The sequence below is a fragment of the Bicyclus anynana genome, chromosome 12 (genome assembly GCF_947172395.1).
Source record: "Bicyclus anynana chromosome 12, ilBicAnyn1.1, whole genome shotgun sequence".
Classification (NCBI taxonomy): domain Eukaryota; kingdom Metazoa; phylum Arthropoda; class Insecta; order Lepidoptera; family Nymphalidae; genus Bicyclus; species Bicyclus anynana.
This window is the reverse complement of record NC_069094.1, coordinates 17,316,828-17,338,729: the sequence shown is the minus strand read 5'-3', so window position 1 is coordinate 17,338,729 and position 21,902 is coordinate 17,316,828. Positions and strand designations below refer to the sequence as shown.

Genomic DNA, 21,902 nt, shown 5'->3' with positions numbered 1-21,902 from the left:
CTTCCGTAGCGTGGTAGGGTAGGGGTAGGGTAGGTCGCGGGTGTCCGCTAGTTTTAAATAGGATGATCTGTTGAAAAAAGCTAATCTAATTCACTGTAATAAAGATTAATTCTCTATAATTTATTTATTTTACTAAATAAATTAATCATCTAAATAATTAATATTTTTGTAATGATATATTTTGTAATTATATTAAAAATATTCGCTGTGTGTGTGTGGCAACATCACATTTAATTATTTTGATTAAATGAAATAGACGATTTCGTTTATTCGTCGTTAATTAATTAGTGACTATCAATATTGATTGGTTGTCTATAATGACAGTAAATGTGGTGTTGCCACACACACACAGCGAATATTTTAGTTCCATTTTTATTAATTTCTACTCTTTTATGTCGCACTATACACCTATTTAGACAGTCTATATGAAAGAGTATGCGTGCCTTTTTTTTTTAGTAAAATTCTAATTAAAATATAATATTATGTACATAAGTGTATTTTTTTACTTATATCTGGGTCAAATAAGGTTGAAAATATTTTTTATTGCGCTAAACTGAGTTGGCGATATTTTGGCATTTTTTCCTCGAGTAGGTGACAGGATTTGGCAGATTTTTTAAAATTGTGGCAGAATCGGTAAATTGGAGATGGTCACACTGCGTCTAGGATAATGACGAATATGTCAATGCAAAGAGTAATATGTATATGTGTCAATGTAATTGTCAATTTGATAGGTGTATACTGTATAAGTCATTCTCATTACTCAATGTAAACGAGTACATTGATTTGATCATTTGTATGTTTATTATTTTATTTATTAAAGTACATAAAGTAGGGTAATTATAAATTAACCAAGTAAATATTTAGATTAGATTTACGACGGTTTATTTTCTAAATCTCTAATAAAACTTTATACCAAAATACAAGATCATAGAGCCCATTCCAAAGGTTAAATGTGAGAGATAAATTTCCTTTCAAATAATATAGTCGCGATGTTCTCGTTAAATAACAATTTGGAGCTGCGAAGAGTGACCATCACCAGTTTGCTGACATGCATCTACCTACCGAGCATTGTGACCGTGATATCTTACAAGGGGCTGTTGTATTCAGTCGGGAATGCATCATCTGTCTACATTCTGGTTCTTATATTTGTGGCGGAGTTATTGAAGTCCTTTTATCTGAACTCTGGTAATGAATGTCAAGTGAAGAAGAAGAGCAGAAACAGAGCAAGTGACATTATGAAGTCAATAGTGTTCTTGTTTGGAGTTGTGTTTTGTTTTTTCATAGCTATCATCCTCTTTGGCGCTCCGGTTCTAGAGCAGCACGATGGGACACTTCTGTTGTCTAGTCTCCTGACTCTGTTGACCGTCTTTCCATTGATAGCTCATACAGGTGTAGAGTCTGCCATGCAACTATTATTTGGAGTGAAAACCTTTTCCAGAGACACCATAATTGCTATGTTGGTTAATAATGCTCTAATGACAGTCTGCGGGGCGTGGCTGGGGGCTGTGGTGATACCCCTAGATTGGAACACACCCTGGCAGCAGTGGCCTATACCGTGTTATTTGGGTGCTGTTGGTGGCTACTTGCTCTCCAATGTGTTGACTGTTACCAAGGTTACGTTATTGTCAGCATCTAATAAATATCCTGCATTGAACTTTTTTGTTAATGTAATAAACAGACTTCATATATCTAAATAATGTAATATATAGTATTATTAAAATAAAATATTGTGTATTCATTCAATTTTATTTTGTCCATCTATCACATGGCAGCATGGCACACACACACACACAGGTCTGTTGGCTTCAAATTCAATATTAATTGATCAAGAGGTGACCTTATTATATCTGAGCTACAGAGCCCAAGTCAAAATAAATTTATTTCAACTAGGCTTTTACAAGCACTTAAGAATAGTCAAGTAATAATATTATATGCACAGACTAATAGAGCTGGGTTGGGTGCAAGTAAGAATAAAGGAGACCGAGACATAGTAAAATCCTTGTTACAACAAGATGAAAATGGCAGCTACAAAGTGCACGCTATGAATTTAGAAATTCAAAATGAGTGGATATCCTTAGGTGAGTTCTGCATCCTGGTTGCACTAAAGTGCACCTTGCTATATGAGTGGTCTCCTGCCTTATTAAAATTCTATCCTAATGCCTTTCAAATGACTCCCAGATCAGAGCAACTTAGTTCGAAAGCCACTGAAAACTCTTGCTATATGTGTGGTGAGGCAATAGGAACAGCAACGCACTTGTTGGTTGGATGCAAGGTGCTCCTGGATAGGGGTCTTTACTCACGTCGTCACGGTAGAGTACTCCAAATCATACGTGAAGCTATAAACCTTTCAGTTGCTAAAGCTCAAAAAGGATTGACTACAAACGAAAGACAAACTTAGGCCAAGCAGGTTCAATAACAAAATCATCTATATTTTAGTAAGCCTTACTCAACTCTGCACCTGATTGGACTTTATTAATGGACTAGAGGACGCCCACGACTTCTTTCGCGTGAAAATCGATGTAAACTTTCAACCCCTATTTCACACTCTTCTATTTATATTTTTGCAAGATTTTTAAAGTATAATAAATAGTCCACTAATTTTACATTTACAAAATTTACCTTGAATATCGAGCCAACTTTCATTTGAAATCATTCAATAGTTTCAGCGTGATGCCCGGTAATAAAAAAGACTGACAGACAGACAGACATAAAAATAACAAAAAAGTGTTTTAGCCTCAGTATCGATCATAAAAATATATTGCCCTCCAACAAAACCTTCCAAAATATATTCAATAGCGGACCTGGTCAAGCTTCTATTTTACTTCGGTGCACTTCTACCCCACCCCTACCCTACCCTACTCCCAGCACCCTACACCTACCCTACCCTTCCCCTACCTTACCCTAACCCTACCCCTACCCTATACTACCCCTACCATACCCAAACCATACCCCTGCCCTACTATACCCTACCCCTAACCTTACCCTTACCCTACCCCAATCCTACCCGTAACTTACCTGTACCCTATCCATGCCCTAACGTCACTCAATTTTTAACACACGAAACCTCTTCACTAACACTTGAACTTTATGATATGGTATTAAAGTTCAAATTGACTTTTCAAAGTAACTAACTGACTACAGTAAATAATGATTTGTAATAATACATTAATTACAAATCGTATGGGAGTACATAAAAAAATGTGTTGTTTTTAGACTTCATTTTTAATTTGTCTCTTTTAATTAGGAATATACTAAAGAAAATAATTAGGGAAATCGGTTCAGCTGTCCTCAAGATTTGCGCTTATCGACACATTCAGCGATTCATTTATATAGAAGATTATAAAGAGGTAAAGCTTGTGTGGTTGTAGGGGGTAATCTCTGAATCTACAGAACCGATTTTGAAAATTCTTTCACCGATACAAAGCTATGTTATTTGCGAGTGTCATAGGCTATGTTTTTACTCCGTGTTCCTATGGGAACAGGAAATTTGTGGGTGAAACAGCGGGACGTCTTTTAGCGGTATTTTTGCGTCTTTTAGAAATTAGTTATTCGTCTCATATACACCGGACATGGTAGACGGTGGACTCATATCAGTCCCCAGTAGACGGTGGACCTGCAACAGTCCCCGGTAGACGGTGGACCTGCAACAGTCCCCAGTAGACGGTGGGCCTGTAACAGTCCCCAGTAGACTGTAGACCCGTAACATCAAGACGCTAACGTGGAGTTCCTTTAACGGTTGCTTAGCATACTTACGTATTATACCTACTCACCTAATGTTCTAAAGGATTGAGGATTTATTAGGTCTATAGTATTATAGTAAATAAAACATTATATTTTTAGTAAATTAATAATTTTATTTTGTGTTTTTGTTAAATATTTACATAGCTTATACAATTTCATTATAAAATATGAAACATAACCAATTTATACCGCATCACATTGTTCAAATAACTATACATTAGCATTACAATATACAAACAGTTCTGTCGACTACAACTTACTCTCAACTACAGAAATCTCAGCCACTGTAAGGTTGGCAAACTAAATCAGTTATGCAACTTTTATACATAACATGTCAGGCTCCCCGATACTAGAGTTTATCATTTAACAATTGCCTAGCCATAGACACGCGTAAGTATGTGTGTTTTCGTATTAAATAGATTTATATAAATGTTAATAAAGTATAAAGGTCCATGTAAGTAGGTAAATATGTCTACTGATTTGAATAAGTACCTATACTAAAACCATACTCGAGGAATACTGTTTACCAACAAAAAAATTAAAAATGAGGGTATAAATCGCTAGTCATTTCACACACTTATAATAATTATAATTAACTTGTTCTTAAATTAATGAAAATAAATTTGATTATTAAGCCTAAAACAATTAGATAGAGTTAATATATTTTGAATAATTTTATGTAAAAACAATACATAATTTTAAATGAAAACGTTATGAAATGACACCCGTTTTCTACCCTCATTTCTAATTTGTTTGTAAGTAAACAGTACTCCTCCAGTACAGGTAAGTAGTACATCAGTATTTACTACTCGTGGGTTCTTTCAATGACAATCCTAATTAGCTTGTCAATATTAGCAGAACAAATTACATAATTGAATGTGATTACCAACCTTACAGTAACCTAAGGCTGTTACATTTATTACGTGAAGCAGACGTACCAAAATAGACCTTCAGGAATTTAGATAATGACGTTGATAGTAAGTTAAAAAAATCAATAAGTACACTGTAGAGTTGTTATTCAATTGGAAAACATACCCACATGGTACCCACTTAAAGGAGGACTTTGTGACTTCTGCAAAGTAACGTCTGCCCCTGTTGTGTTCAACTGTGACACCCACTGACTTGTGGACAAAATACAAAGTAGCACAAAGTCACACATCTAATGCTTTGTGGAATAGTAAACTCTACGACTGGTATGACCTTACAAGGAAAACAAGGAAAGCTTATTTTGAAATCTCAATAATGCAACAATTATTTTCTAAACACGAAAACGTGAACGAGTGTTTAGGGATTTTCAACAAGACCTAGAATAGTACAGGAAATCTAGAAAAAATCGTATAAGATTTGTACAAAATTACATGATTCGAGATGTTTTAACCATCGGTAGGGAGCAACACAACAGGCTTAACTTGAATACATCGAACGCCAAGTGGCTCAGAAACTCAAAAGATTTTGGATTCCGTCGTTCTCCTAAATTACGAGTTTTACATTAAAGTTTATTTGATAAAAAAAGTAGAGGACATTCTCATCTACAATTTAATGTCATTGAGGTACTATCGTACGACTTTAAATACGACTCGATGTACTCGAGTTAAGTTTGTTGCGTTGCTCCCTACCGATGGTTAAACAATCTCGAGTCATGTAGTTCATGTAGTCATATTTCCCAGATTTCCTGTAGAACATCATTTTAAGATACTCTGTAATATGTAGGTACTTCATTAAATTGAATCAGCTTACAATGATTACTTTCTAGAAGAATGTTGTTACTTATTTTCTTTCACTTTTTAGGACATAGTGAAAGTGATGGCATCAACCTTGGGCAGTAAATTATATTTTGTTAATTTGGAGATTGCATAAGTACAACAGAATTAGCACCATTATTTTTTTTTATAATTATGCGTAGATAGGTATCCTTGTTAATGTCTTAGATTTTAATTTCAATATTAAAATAAATCTTGCTTGTATTGTGGTCATCTATTCTTAAAACTTGATTTTTATTATGGAAAGATCTTAATATTTAAAAATGTATTAAAAATCTTAACAATTACATAACATCAGTGTTCAACACTTAATACTCTCATATGAACCTTGTAACACAAAACTGCGCACACGCAGTACAGACACGTAAATAACTACTTACAGGTTTTTTTACTCCAAATCTGTACTATTTACACCTAGTTTTCACTAAACTAAAATTGTTACAACTGAGGTTCACTTACTTAATTACCACAGAATTAATTAAAACGCTAATGTGTAAATGCTTAATAAATCGAACAGAATAAAATATAGGTACTTAACAAAAAAATTGAACCGACTTCAAAATCACAAAAATAAATTAAAAAGCGAAAAATAACATCGCATGTGCTACCTTTTGATCACTTTGAAGGCGGTGCCAAGCCAGTGACGTATTAATTAAAGCCGTTTCTGAAAGAACCACGGGACAGAACAGTCTTTAAATCCTAAAAGTTTATAATTTAATCGGCTTTATTAATGCATCACTGTGTTGGCACCGCCTTCAAAGTGATCAAAAGGTAGCACATGCGACGTTATTTTTCGCTTTTTAGTTTATTTTTGTGATTTTAAGTCGGTTCAGTTTTTTTGTTAAATATAAGTATTTTAATTTTTCTGCTTTCATCAAAAAAAACATACGCGTCGAATTGAGAACCTCCTCCTTTCCCCCGAAGTCGGTTAAAAAGACTTCATCCGTTTCGCATCGCTCACGTAAACAAGGACGAGAATATACTTCTCATCAAATAAATGGAAACAACTGAGTATTGTTCATGCGACTGTTTCGATTCATTTGATGCGGTGCCCCCCTGCTCGCCTGGTTGTGTCAAATTAGTTTAGTCAAAAAACAGCGTAAACAAGAATTGGTCCGAATAGTTTGTGGCACATTTGATATCCATTTACTAATATTACAGAAAATATTAATATGATTTAGAAAAATATTGTGTCCTGAGAAGTGCGCGACTGTCGCCTGCGATTGAGATTGCGTCTGCGATTTACGTTAAACGTCTAGTCGCATAGCCCAAGTAAATATCTTCAGGATAGTTAATGACTGGTGTCATGCTTTTTGTACATAAAACCACGAATTTGTACAGGTACGTATAATGGCGAAATGAGTTCTCTTTCGTGGATTCCCGTAAAGTGCAGCGGCAGCTATAACGCGATATTATATAGATATCACTTCACCTAAGTGTATAGTACCAATGTTTACGTATTGCATAAAGCGATGTTTTAACCTGTGGCAGGAGAGATGGCTTGCAACGGATGAGCCAAAGCACTCCTACAGCTGGTACAGTCGCTACAGCAGGTGTAGCCGGTGCAGTCGCTACAGCAGGTGTAGCCGGTGCAGTCGCTACAGCAGGTGTAGCCGGTGCAGTCGCTACAGCAGGTGTAGCCGGTGCAGTCGCTACAGCAGGTGTGGCTGGTGCAGTCGATTTATGACGATTTATAGATATTTCTATAAGTAGATAATGATAATCGATGATGCAAAAAGAGAAGTGTTATGTTTGGTGAGTTTGTATCTATAACTTTAAGGGCGGGTTTTTAGGTTTAAGGTTTAAGCAGTACCTTCAAGTGTGATACTACTTTAGTTTTCTTTGTTAATATATCATTCACGAAAATATTAGTCGATTTATAAATTCTTCAGTTCAAAGCAGACTTTTCGATATGTTTCGGACTTATGGACGAGTTGCTTTTAACATTTTTAAATAAAAATCACGCTAAAATATTGTGTTGATGTTAGAAGGATTTGAGGATTATACTGGTTTGGAACTGAACTGAAATGGATGAATGGAAAAGAACTCTGAACTTAAATCCATTGTTTTTTGTCATTACATTTTACAAATTAAGAACACTGTCAATTTGGTTTTACATAAACAACTTTGTGCACAAATGGACACGTGCACAAATGGTGACAAACATTATGCACACTTTCATCATTTAATATTTACTTTGTTTTACGTATCTTTTCCACGTTTCTCTTCATGGGTTTTATTGTAAATCATATTTTATTTAATTGTCTGAAATGTGTCTACAGAGGAAGTGTTAGTGTTACAATCGTCAATTTACTAAAATTGAGTGAGTTGTGTACCCAATTTCGTATCATTCACTCTTCATTCACTTACAGAATATAAAATGCACCGCTAATACTAATTACAATACAACTATAACAATGTCAGGGCGCGCCTTCTGCACAACCTCGATACACCGACAGTGCGACACATTGACAGCTGCGGGGAAATTAAAAAAGGTATAAAGCGAAAGGTATAATTCAATAAAGGTAAGTGGGCTATCGAACGTGGCAATTTGTGAGTCACAGATTGCCACGATCGCTCATTTATGTCGACCTGGAGTTTAGCTAATTTTTTCATGAAATTCAATGCGCGATCTTCTAGACGATGTCTTACTAGTATCAGTACTGAAATTTATCTTAAGGGACTGTGGGTTCACAACTCGGACAGTAGTACCGAAGTAGTACAGAAAGCACACATACTATATTTTACAGTAATGATTACAATAACGCAACAATGGCGTGATACGCCGCCACATAACATCACCTACACGATATACTGCGTATTGCGTTTGGACAAAAGCACACAACGTCAAGTAGAATGTTAAGCTCGTCTAGCGGCGCCGGCGCTCGCCGCGCGCGTACTGTGCGCCGCACCCGCACCGCACCGCATCCGCACCGCATCCGCACACGCTCCCGCACGCGCACAGATACAAAGTTACTGTACGTGCGTTTAAACATTTTGGATCAACAAGATTTGTAGTAAACGCCACACCGAAGCTACGACGTATTTATGATCGGCGGTAGAATTAACTGGCAAATTTGACTTTCAAATACGAGCCCGGCGACGCGTATTGGAGCAGCATGTCGGGTCTGAGCTCCAAATCCCTCTCCTGTAAGGAGAGAGGCCTGGTGCTGTAGTGGGCCATTCAAAAAGGATTTTTATGGACAATTGCAAAAAAACTAAATGAATTATTATTATATTTAATTTTTATTAATGAATATTATTTTTTCAAAATAATATTCATTAATAAAAATTAAATTACACAATTCGGATGATTTAAACGCACCAGTTCCCTAGGCCGCAACAGTAATTAAATCCCGACGACCGCCGTTCAGTAAACGGTGCGCCGACAGCTCCTTCACCGACACGCTCAAGTGCCGCCGGAAGCTCCTCACGCGGCGCTGCAAGGGACGACGCCCGGCACCACTACTTCTGTGCACACTACTAGGTCGACTGCTCACAAGTGACATGGAATAAAGTCCGGCCGCTCAGAGATTGCGTTTGTGACAGGTCGTGACCGAATGGGAAACCTATTCAATCACAATTGCCTCGTTATTGTCTCATGTCTCGTGTATGTTCGCCGATTGAAGGCGTCTCGAAAGAATTATCCATGACATTGCCTCCGGTCGCAAATGTAGCACAACCGTTCTAGTAGACAACGCAGTCCCTCACAACACGTACGTGTAATCGACAATTAAATACTGTTCTTAATCTAATGCGAATACAGTTCTGAATACATTTCCACTTTCATTTCCGTCTATTTGACAAAAAATTTACAATTTTATTTCAATCGAATAAGGTCGAGAATATGCGCGAATAAATTCCGATACAAAATTAAAAATAATCACAAATATATATAATCTAACTAAAACTTAATACTATCGGATGTAGATCCAGAGTGGTGTAATGTGTCTTACAGTATAAAATAACCATAGAGCGTAGAAACAAAGATGGCGTCGCGGAGCGGCCTACGTACTGTTCGTGTCTGGCTGGAAGTAGTGTAGACCATTTATCTGAAAGAGAAATTACACGAATCAGTACATTCATACACACCGCATGCTTAGTGGAACATTGACCCATCAGTACATAGGTCAGAATTGAGTTACGTACAGATTCAGGCTTCTAGTAACCTCATCTACCCTTCACTCTTAGAAACACGTTCAAATTATGCATATTGGCCGCCCCAGCGATATATCGGTCTCTTTCACTTTAGTGGAATATCTCATCGTGTTTTCTTCGACTAGCGACTCATGCCAGTTTGTGTCAACTCTGCTGTAGTGAAGTTATCATAATTTATTTGAACGAAGACCCAATAGTCGCTGAGTGTGTTTACGACTAAATTCGGAGGTAAGATTAATCCTATTGTGTAATCTCATAATAACGTATTCAATTTTAGATCAGATTATTGCATATTTTAAAAATACATTATTAGATACATTCAATTTTAAGCCACTTTACCATTAAACGGTATTAGGTATATATTTCAAGACCAATTACAAATTCAGTCAGTCAGTCAAAGTCAGTCAGTTTATTACTCGGTCGGTATCAACCCATTTTCGGCTCACTTCAGAGCTCGAGTCTCGTCTCAGAGTGAGAGGGGTTAGGCCAATAGTCCACAACGCTGCCTCAATGCGGATTGGCAGACTTCACACACGCAGAGAATTAAGAAAATTCTCTGGTATGCAGGTTTCCTCACGATGTTTTCCTTCACCGTTTGAGACACGTGATTTTAATTTCTTAAATTGCACACAACGGAAATGTTGGAGGTGCATGCCTCGGACCGGATTCGAACCCACACCCTCCGGAATCGGAGACAGAGGTCGTATCCACTGGGCTATCACGATCACAACAGTTTATTACTAAAACCTATTAATTATTAAAGGTAGCACTTTGTAACATTCAATTACAAGTCTGCTACTACTAAAAGTTGTTCTCACTTTTAGTCGCAAAACTAGTTTAGTCTTTGTTCGAAAAAAGAATTCGTGTAATATACTTAATGCGTAATTATTTTATTGACTGTCAATATTTCATTTTAAGTCACTGTTAGACTAAATACTATGAGGATGTTTCACTTATACAAGAGGCTTAATATTGCTATGCTACTGCGTCATCCAATAGGTCCAAAATGATGATTGAGCTTGTTCAGGTTCAAAACTGGCATTACAACCAGAAACGCCATGACGGAGTACAGATACTCGACGCCGGGCAGCGTGTGCACTGTGAGGTGACCAGTGACCACTCACCGTCATGTCGTACTCGGTGACGAAGGCGGGCACCTCGAGCTGGTCGCGCGCCATGACGGAGTAGAGGTACTCGACGCCGGGCAGCGTGTGCACCTTCGCCTTGATCGCGGGCGCCATGAACGTCGTGAACCACCACGTCATCATCTGCGGCAATCAATCAATCAATTTATTTAACGACGACAATGCACAACGACATGTTACAATATCGACGGATGTTCGCGGTAACAGCGTACAAACAAGCATGCAGGGCACTTTATGTTAACCTTACAGTGTGCGCGCTGTGAGCATTTCGCCGTCCTTATCAATAACCAGGCGACACCAAGCGGCAAACTGCTCATCGCCTACTCACGTAAGTAAATGAGTCAATAGTGATTGTGTCATAATTATATTTTGTAGAATTAAAATATAGATTACATTATATGGTGCTGTTTATTGTAGTAGCTTATCCTACATTTTCTACATCTGCACTCTGCAGGATACCATAATCATCATCATATCATTAACAGCCGATGGACGTCCACTGTTGGACATAGGCCTCTTGCATAGACTTCCATGCACCACGGACTCGAGCCGCCACCAACCAGCGGCTCCCTGAACCCGCTTGATGTCCACCTAATGAGGGGACACTGCGCTTTCCGGTGCGTCGTCGCCACTCCAGCACCTTGGTCGACCCCAAGGTCCATCGGATCTTCGAACTATATGACCTGCCCCACTTCCGCCTCGCAACTCTCAGAGCTCAGAGAGTCAGTGATTTTGGTTCTTCAACGGATCTTCTCATTTTTGATTCGATCACGCAGAGAACCTCCAAGCATCCAAGCTCGCTAAGCAACTCTGAGCCTTTTCATGAGGCCTATAGTTAGCGACCAAGTCTTGATTCCGTAAATCATCACTGGCAACACGTACTGTTCACACTTCAGTCCCTGACATAGCTCCGCGAGTCCCTAAGCTGAAGTAGCAATGGGCAGGTCACATATTTCGAAAAGCCGATGAGCGTTGGGGTCCCAAGGTGCTGGAATGGCGACTGCACACTGGAAAGCGCAGTGTTGGTCGACCACCCACTAGGTGGATCGAGGAGGAGGGTTGCAGGGAGCCGCTGGATGCTGGCGGCTCGAGACCGTTGTGCTTGGAGGTCCATGCAAGAGACCTATGTCCAGCAGTGGAAGTCTATCGGTTGATAAGCTAGGTAGTTGTATTTTACTTAATTTAGAGAAAATAAATAAATAAATACTATTGCTGTTGCTAGCATACTATACGTATCTGCAGTATGCTAACATGTTTAAAGTGTAGAGCACCAAAGAAAGAACAAAATACTTACTTTTGTCCAAAACGTTGGGTGTACTATGTAGAATGCTTTTAAGTTTTTCTTATATCTGAAATGAAAACAATTTTGCATAAATAAATGGTGCTGTTGTTTGTTTTGATCGATTTAAAAATACTAACGTTTAGCACAACCGAACATGTACTTGTATTTCTGTATGTTTACGAATCACTGTAAATCTAATCCCGGTCTAAAATGATCGCTTATACATCACATATGGCTCGTAAAATTTGAAAATTAAACAATTTGAAAACTAAATTTAGTTTTTCACAAATCCCTCGAAGACCATGGATTTTCCGGACTAAAAGGTAGCCTATGTTAATACAGAGTAAAATCTATTTTTATTCCAAATTTCAGCCAAATCGGATCAGTAGTTGCGATATTAAAGAATAACAAACATCCAAACATCCATACAAACTTTCGCGTTTATAATATTAGTAGGATAGTAGGATTTTACTGTAGGCTACCATAGAAAAGCTAAACGGTAAACAAAATAATTTTAGTAACAAACTATCGTCTATTCAGTCAATAAGATAATAAAATATATTTTAAAATGAAAGATTTATCATTTATTATCTGTTTCGTAGAGTGAAATTCAAGAATGTTCAAGTCATTGAGACACTAAGCTCAAGCGGCGTCCGCGATGTAAACTTACATCGTAAATGAACATTTTAAGGGTGGTTTTAAAATGGGTAGAGCCGCAGTGTAGCAGAGACGCAGCCTACAGCTTGTGATGAAGCGCGCTAGCCTTGAACATGTCTTTTCATATCTCTTTGCTAAGGAATGAAAAACCGCTTAGTGCGCGCCAAGAGATATCAACGTAGCGGTGCAGATTCCTGCGATGCCTAGCAGTCCGTAATTATTTGAGTAATATATTAATTCAATGTGATGACTAATAAATATTATATCTATTTATAATATACGAGTACGCCTTAATAAGTAGCAGTGCAAGTGAGCGGACGGTAAACACGGTGAGTCACGGAGCCGTCACGGCGACATCACACTCGAGTGTGAGTAATTTGTAACAGCATTGTTTAACAGACGCACTGAATGAATGAATTGTGAGAATTTTGTACTTTGATTCTCATTGGCTTCATTCATGAAATGTCTTTAAACGGAGGTCGATTGATTTCGATACCTTACTTAGGTCTTACTAAAGCAATGTACTGATAGTTCGAGAAGTCATTCAAGGAAAGACTATTGTCCAGTTTTATCACAGAACAGATAACAGTACAAACTATACTTATGATTGCCGCTAAGTTTAATATGTTTTACTTTGAATCCCTAAATTCTGCATACTTATATTATGCATTTTTTATTTTTAAACTAACATTATAAAGATGTATAGTTTGTGAGGTTGTAATATTGTAAATATTTATGGGATAATCTCTGTATGTACTGAACCAATTTTGAAAATAATTTTACCAACAGAAAGCCACGGGAACGGGAATTACGGGGGTGAAACCGCAGAGCGTTTGAAAGTTTTTTTTTATAATGCACATTATAATTTTAACATGAGTAAGGTTTGAGACAAACAATTGAACGGACTCAAGGCAGCGTATCGAACAACATCTCTCGCGTGGCCTGCGAAGTGTTCTTTCTTGACAGGCCCCAGGCGATGGTCTTCCCTTTACCAGCAGCCGGTCAGCAGTCTTCGTATCTCTGTCTGTGGTGGCGATGGGACGAGAAATATAGCGATTCGTAGACTTATTGTGCAGCGCCATGCCAGGTGTACAACACTAAGACGTGCCAAGAGACAATGTCAATGAGACATTTTGTCTACAAATCGCTCTTTCCTCGCATCGCAATGAATGATCCAGCTCATTCACTCTCCCTTTCGTTGTGATGGGACGATGAGCGATGAGCAAGAAGAAGAATAAGAAGAAGACAAACGAGTTACTTGTAAGGCAGCACGGTGTAGACCTCCTTGAGCCAGCTGAAGGGCGGGTGGTTGTTGGAGGCGGCCAGCGTGTGGAAGTAGGCGATGACGTAGTCGCCGCGCACGATGGGGTCCAGCAGCTTGATGAGGTACAGCAGCGCCTGCGCCCGGAGAGGGGCATTGTCAAAAGTACAATATTTTAAATTAATATACCTACCTATTATAAATTAATATATATACATATTGATACATATAAAAGCGAACGTGGGTGACGTAAAAAATTGAAATTTGGTACTGACGTAGCGGCGACCATACCAACTTCTCAATTCAGGGCTGAGAATTTTCACAAAAATTATTTAGAAAACGAAAAGTTCAGTTTTACAATGCTCCAACTCAGGCCTCGAAGCTCGGATCTCGTTATCTGAAGTCACACACTCGTAGACTAGCCAATCAGCAACGAGGCAGCTACTTATGGAGCTATCGTACCTACGTATCCTACTTGCATGCGTACATAATATCAAGAATTAACACGTTTTAGAAGATGTTGTGTTTAGTCCATAATTCATAATTAATTAGACCATAATCCTTGTAACTACAAATATTATAATTTTCAACTACATTCTTACGCTCGCAAAGGTAAAGTACCGATGCTGTGGCATGCAAATGAGAAGAAATAATTCAGCATAAAGTGGAAGTGGTTGAACAGCCGCGCATGCACTTGATCGCGTTAGACAGTGGATTTGTGTAATAGTATTATGGTGCTCCGCGGTAGTTGCTATTGATTTACTTCACAGCTTAGACGTTGACTTTTTACATTCAGTGGACGTACACACGACAGGCTGTAAACTACAGAACAAATCAATAACCGTCAGCGCTGGAGCCACTCAACACTAACTTACATAAATAACTCTTGCCCGTTACTAGTTCGAGTTTTGTATGAATAGAAATGTCGGTATGTCTCACACTGCGTAGTTTTAGCACTTCACCCTCTAGATCCCGGCATTAAACGGTCCACGCCGCTCCGGTACAGGCAGCCGATGCCCGACATCTCACCTTGTCCAAGTCGATGTCAGCGATGGGGAACCACTTGCCGATGAACACGACGACGGGGCGGCCGAGCCGGTCCACGCCGCTCCGGTACAGGCAGCCGATGCCCGACATCTCACCTTGTCCAAGTCTATGTCAGCGATGGGGAACCACTTGCCGATGAACACGACGACGGGGCGGCCGAGCCGGTCCACGGCGCTCCGGTACAGGCAGCCGATGCCCGACATCTCACCTTGTCCAAGTCGATGTCAGCGATGGGGAACCACTTGCCGATGAACACGACGACGGGGCGGCCGAGCCGGTCCACGCCGCTCCGGTACAGGCAGCCGATGCCCGACATCTCACCTTGTCCAAGTCGATGTCAGCGATGGGGAACCACTTGCCGATGAACACGACGACGGGGCGGCCGAGCCGGTCCACGCCGCTCCGGTACAGGCAGCCGATGCCCGACATCTCACCTTGTCCAAGTCGATGTCAGCGATGGGGAACCACTTGCCGATGAACACGACGACGGGGCGGCCGAGCCGGTCCACGCCGCTCCGGTACAGGCAGCCGATGCCCGACATCTCACCTTGTCCAAGTCGATGTCAGCGATGGGGAACCACTTGCCGATGAACACGACGACGGGGCGGCCGAGCCGGTCCACGCCGCTCCGGTACAGGCAGCCGATGCCCGACATCTCACCTTGTCCAAGTCTATGTCAGCGATGGGGAACCACTTGCCGATGAACACGACGACGGGGCGGCCGAGCCGGTCCACGCCGCTCCGGTACAGGCAGCCGATGCCCGACATCTCACCTTGTCCAAGTCGATGTCAGCGATGGGGAACCACTTGCCGATGAACACGACGACGGGGCGGCCGAGCCGGTCCACGCCGCTCCGGTACAGGCAGCCGATGCCCGACATCTCACCTTGTCCAAGTCGATGTCAGCGATGGGGAACCACTTGCCGATGAACACGACGACGGGGCGGCCGAGCCGGTCCACGCCGCTCCGGTACAGGCAGCCGATGCCCGACATCTCACCTTGTCCAAGTCGATGTCAGCGATGGGGAACCACTTGCCGATGAACACGACGACGGGGCGGCCGAGCCGGTCCACGCCGCTCCGGTACAGGCAGCCGATGCCCGACATCTCACCTTGTCCAAGTCGATGTCAGCGATGGGGAACCACTTGCCGATGAACACGACGACGGGGCGGCCGAGCCGGTCCACGCCGCTCTGGTACAGGCAGCCGATGCCCGACACCGAGCTCAGGTCCTCGCTGCGCGCGCGCCGCAGCAGCCGCTCGTATCTGCGGACAGACAGACCAGAACGTGAATTAATGTTCAGCAAAGGAAGTGCAGCAAGAAAAACATACGAGCTCGTGAGCTGAAACCATACACTCACGCGCTCGCACGCAAACACGCACGGCACGCACGCAAACACGCACACACGCACGCACACACGCCCGCAAGCACGCACACAAGCACGCGCTAGGCTAGCCACTGGACCGACGGGCAGTGTACTGTAGCTATGATACAATCGGTACAAAATAATAGTACTCATGCTATAATAGGAAAATACCTTGCATGTGATGAGAATTTGTATACATAATGAAGACAGGTCCATCCTTGTCTATCGCAAGTAGCGGTGTTGAATTCTTAAGTAAACTTGTATAATTGCATGACAGTTGTAATACGAGTATAGCAGTATGATTTATTTTCTTGCAATGAAATTGTAATATACAAACACAAAGGCGTACCATTTTTTGTCATGGGGAAACACTCATGGATACCACCGCACCATGGAAGGCGCGGAAGTTATGTAATTAATAATAATAATTACGTAAGTAACATTAAAGAAAAATTCCATGAAGTTCTACATCATCGCATGACGGAGACCGTTGGCGGAACCACGGCAGGCCAACAAGGCGTCCAGCTATGGCGTAAAGTGCATTGTAATTTATAATATTATTCATTCTATTATAGTAGTATATGTAGTTTTTATAAAAAAGATTCCATATTCTGAATGGGAAACGGAGGGCTGCTATGGGAACATGTGTGAAGCATCGAACACTAAAGAGTACAAATACCTGTTTACCTTGGCAAGCTAACGTATTAATTCGAATGAAAACCGAAATGTTTGAGGAAACAAATCAGCGTGTCATCAAACCGTTCTTAATGACTATTTGTTCAGTGTCGTGCTTTATGACTATAATCGTGAACAAACACCTCACACCGGATGAGAACCCTCTGCGAACACGCGATTATAGTTCGCATTCTCATCACAGTAGAGGCTTTTATACCGCGCGATTGTTTTAAACCATTTAATGCAACACGCTATAATGAGTCGGTATGTTTAGTGACCTTGTGTTCTGTCCTCTAAAACGCGCTAGGCTTAAAAATGTAGAGAAGATACCCAAATTAGCGCTCCGAGCACTATCTCATTAGTTACATCATCCGCTGAGATAAGAATTTTCTTAGACGACTGAAGGTTTCGTGGTAAATAAACTAAAAGATAAATTGTGTAGATTTAACAGTCATCCATCTTCATAATAATTAAGGCTCCATAATAATTAAAAAGGTTGCATCTTTCATGGTACTGAATGTAGAGCTCAAATCAACTGTAATGTTCTGTGCTACGCCATTGCATATTCAAATCCAAGAAAGTCACTCTTATTTTAGGAACAGGCAGGTGGCATATCTAAGAGTTGCTTTAAGGTACTATTTATAATACAAACAATCTTTAAATCTCAACACCTGTAGGTATCAAGGTGTTGTAAAACGGGGTAGATGTGTATCAAGCAGGCGCCGCGTTCAGGTCAAGGGCGCATCACCGGCACCGCACCGAATAGCATTACGCCCCATAAATATTCTACCATGACTTCGACTTTATTCGCCACCTACGAGGAGGTACGGAATATACACGCGAATACCGCCCTGGCGGCGCGCAGATATGGGTCAATGCTATGTTTGAAATAGTTTTTACGATGATGAAATTTATTGAATGCTGTTTTGCAACATACGAGTGTCTAGCGTCCAGTGATATTGAAATAGAATTTCGCTTCAAGCTTTGCATTGAACTGAAGCTTACATTTGCAACAAACCATTCATTCACAATATTATTAGCCGAATCAATTATGTAAACTTAGTAAAATATTAAAATTTCATTGAATTTCATTATCATTTGAATTTTATTGATGATAAGGATATTACAATTTGTGTGAAATGATCTAAGATAATGATCTAGACCTTGTAAGTTTAAATAATTATCTTACATGAGAGGAATGTGGTGCTCAGACCCACCACGTTGCTCGACTGCGACTCACTGTGGACTCTGTGACGTTCATTGTCACAGGTCGGCAAAGTTCGGAATTGAAATAAAATTCGGTTCATAAAAATATTCGACGTAAGCATATGTAGATATAGGTAAGGTAAATTGAAGGTACATTACAAATATTGGCATTACAAGTAGACCAGTTATTATTTCCTGCTAATAATGTTAAATGTACCGTAACTTATTTACCTACACTTTATATACAGACACCTAATTGTAATTCGTAATTAATTATTTAGATAAGAAATAATTGCAAACAAAAAACTCTTCCTATCAGTCAGCAGCGACTTATAATTTAATGTATGTAAATATTCCGCAAAGGCAATGATAGCGACTTATGTTGTACATTATATAAGTTCATTATATAGGTAAAGCTGTTTCGAAGGTCTATTAAGTAATTTTTTTTGCTACATTAGTAGTCCCGGTGGACTCCGTACCTATCATCTTTTCCCTTAAAAACTTCTACTACACTTCGTTTCATGTAGGGTGGAACGGGTGACATTTTGTTTCACTCTGAAAGTTAGCCGCGATTCACGACAATAGTATGATATTATGAACGTCATACAGGCCTGTCACCGTACCCATGCTATCTGAGAAACATTTCAGCAACCAAAGTTCTCTAAAACGTATCGCTTCGTGGTGATAACATCCGATGATGAGTGTACGCTCGTTTTCTCAAATGTTAGCCCTTGACGATGCCACAGTACCTGCCTGCTACGTGTGGGACGAGCGGTAGGTAAGAGTACCTACTACCTACCGATAACGTGGAGAAGATACGTCCGATGTCGTTGTCACATTTGCGTCACAGACCCATAAAACGTGGATTTGGTGAAATGGCCGTTGTAATGGCGTCGTGGGGTATATCCGGCGAACTATTTCTGGCGACGCCCGAAATACACCGCGCCAGGTCATGGTGCCTCCGTGACGTCACAGCACACGACATTCAGCTGATGGGTGATGTCCACACGGACGTAAAGGCAACGTCGTGAACTTCACTTTCCAAACCAAATTCCAAAAAGGAGGTGCTAATGTTCGGTTGTATGTATGTTTTAAAGCATTTGTGAGTATAATGCGGAGGGATGAAAATGATATTATAATAATTATAATAGCCGAAAAGGAGATGATAGGAGTTTGTGTAAACAGAGTCGACTAGTGGAGTGAATGGAAGAAAAAGACTTAACTGGGAAAAAAAAATTCGCCAAAGCAACAAGAAACCGTAAGTAACTAAGTAATTAATTTCCAAAATTATTGAATGCGCATTTAATAAAAAAATAATCTACATAACATATGCCTCAGCTTTCTGATGAAATCAGTTGTAAATGTATTACAGGTCGGTGCGGCCTCGCCCTTACCTGTGGCCGACTGTACAATATTCGTATGATTATAGTATCAGTTAGTGTCGGAGCTGCTGTGATTGAGTTTTGATTTATAAATGAGTTTTATCATTTACTTTGCTACATTAGATAGTGTATTAGTATTTATTACATTATATATTTTGTTTTTATGTCGATGTTCCCGCGGGTACAGCGCAGGTCAAGCTGCGGGGCGCAGCTAGTCACTCACAAAGTCGTGGATTACATGACTTTGTAAAGTTAAGCTGAGCTATTCCGCTAAGTGGATCAATGGATTACTTTAAGTAACGCTACGTAGGGCGGCGCGCACTTTGATAGCCGACAGGTGAAGCAGTGCCGTTTGTGAATAGACTTCTACAAAGTGGGAAGTTTTTAATTTAATTTAGTTTTTTCTTGAATATGTATTAACTTGCATTTGTATCACGTTCTAAAGGAAACAGAAGCAAAATGCCCCTGATTTAAATGTTGCCTGAACTTGTGTACCTTCCTCCATCAAATTTCTTTCGAAAAGAAGCATTAATACAACTACATGTAGTACAACCGATGGGGATGGAACCCTGACCTATCAGACTTTCGTTTGTGGAGCTATTGACGCTTTTAAAATGTGTGCATGATTGTAAGCACTTAATTACACTTTAGAGTGGACACTTCAAAGTTCAAACGAAGTGTACAAACACAACAAAGCTTTCAGTGATGTATCGCGTGGAGTGTGTGTGTGTGGGCTGTATCAGTGCGATAAATGTGATCGATTGTACTCAAGTCCGGGCATGTACCGCCGGCGCCCGATGGACGCTGGCTACTCATCTGGATTCATATACATTCACACGACACATTCATACGCGGGATTCAGTAGAGGAAATCTGAACCTATTTTGTTCTCTTTTCTAACTGCCCATCCACAGAGCCTCTAGAAAAGGAGGCCTCCTCTTAGGAGAAGGGAAATGGAGCTAAGAATCACGACACTGGCGCTGCTTCGATACGTGTTAGCGAATTTAACTATTTAATGATCATTATCAGATGTTAATGATAATGACAGCTCCTGTCGGGTTGTCGTGCACTCCGAGGCGCGGGTGCGACATCACCAACTTCTCATCTCCGACCTGAGAATGTCTAGGAAGAAAGAGAAGCTCAGTATTCATTGCCCCGCCAGGAACCGGACGCTCGAGATCCGGAGCCACTTGGGACAACCCGACCTAGCGGCCCGACCCGACCTAGCGACCTGACGCGCAGACGTATTATACAATTGCATAGCTACAACATCGGTGGGGTGTAAGGGGGAGGCTAGTACCAGTCTGTCTCCCCAATTGTCAACCTCACCTGCTCGTGGTGCACCCTGCAGATGGACCGACGAGGCTCTGGCGACCGACGAATGGCGGTATATCCATTCCCAAAGGCTAGATTATGAAATGCCTCAGGCCGGTGTCGGGCAGCAGCGACATCGGCGCGAATAATCTAGCACTGCGCTGACCAACCCGCATGCCCAGCGTGGTCAGTATCGGGCAAAACTTTGTAGATGGACCAACAAACAAAAACACAGCCCCTAGTCCCCGGCAGCCCCGCTATTCCTGGCTCTGGCAGCGGTTACGGTAACGGCGGGGCAAGGGGTGTTAAGAATCTCCGGAAGAGATTCCGCTGCCAACCCCGACGACTAGACCTGGCAACATACAACGCACGCACTTTGAGGTCCGACGAAAAGGTCATCGAGCTGGAAGAAGTTATGAGCAAGTTGCACTGGGATGTCATAGGATTGTCTGAAGTCCGAAGAGAGGGGGAGGGCTCGATAATCCTTGAATCCGGCAACATGCTCTACTACCGGGAGGGCGACCAACAGTCCCAGGGTGGTGTCGGATTTATCGTTCACAAGTCCCTCGTGAACAATGTTGTAAAAGTCGAGAGTGTGTCGAGCAGGGTAGCGTTCCTGGTCCTCCGAATTACCAAACGGTATTCGTTGAAGGTTATACAGGTCTACGCACCGACCTCGACACATCCCGACGAGGAGGTAGAGGTATTGTATGAGGATATTTCTAAAGCCATACATGCCTCAAACTCTCATTACAATGTTGTGATGGGGGATTTTAACGCAAAGCTGGGCGAACGTAGCGGTTCAGAGTTGAAAGTGGGACGATTTGGGTATGGGCAACGGAACGATAGGGGCCAAATGTTGGCTGACTTCATGGAGAAGGAGGGCCTCTTTATGATGAACTCCTTCT

The 21,902-nt window shown here is 40.9% G+C and overlaps 2 protein-coding genes across 2 annotated transcripts in view; one reads left to right on the top strand and one right to left on the bottom strand.

The window, feature by feature from the left end:
* Positions 1-742: 742 nt before the first annotated feature.
* LOC112047698 (phosphatidylinositol-glycan biosynthesis class F protein) lies at positions 743-1,743 on the top strand. Its single transcript, XM_024084903.2, has one exon. The coding sequence runs from the start codon at positions 990-992 to the stop codon at positions 1,695-1,697; it is 708 nt and encodes a 235-aa protein (XP_023940671.1). The 5' UTR covers positions 743-989; the 3' UTR covers positions 1,698-1,743.
* Positions 1,744-3,828: 2,085 nt separating this feature from the next.
* Positions 3,829-21,902, bottom strand: part of LOC112047697 (protein GDAP2 homolog) — a 55,474-nt gene continuing 37,400 nt past the window's right edge. Inside the window, exons 8-12 of the mRNA XM_052884827.1 lie at positions 16,164-16,317; positions 14,002-14,141; positions 12,099-12,153; positions 10,784-10,927; positions 3,829-9,553 (exon numbers count right to left, since the gene is read on the bottom strand). Of these exons, the coding sequence (XP_052740787.1) occupies positions 9,509-9,553; positions 10,784-10,927; positions 12,099-12,153; positions 14,002-14,141; positions 16,164-16,317 (538 nt within the window). The 3' untranslated portion in view covers positions 3,829-9,508. The remainder of the gene's footprint in view (positions 9,554-10,783; positions 10,928-12,098; positions 12,154-14,001; positions 14,142-16,163; positions 16,318-21,902) is intronic.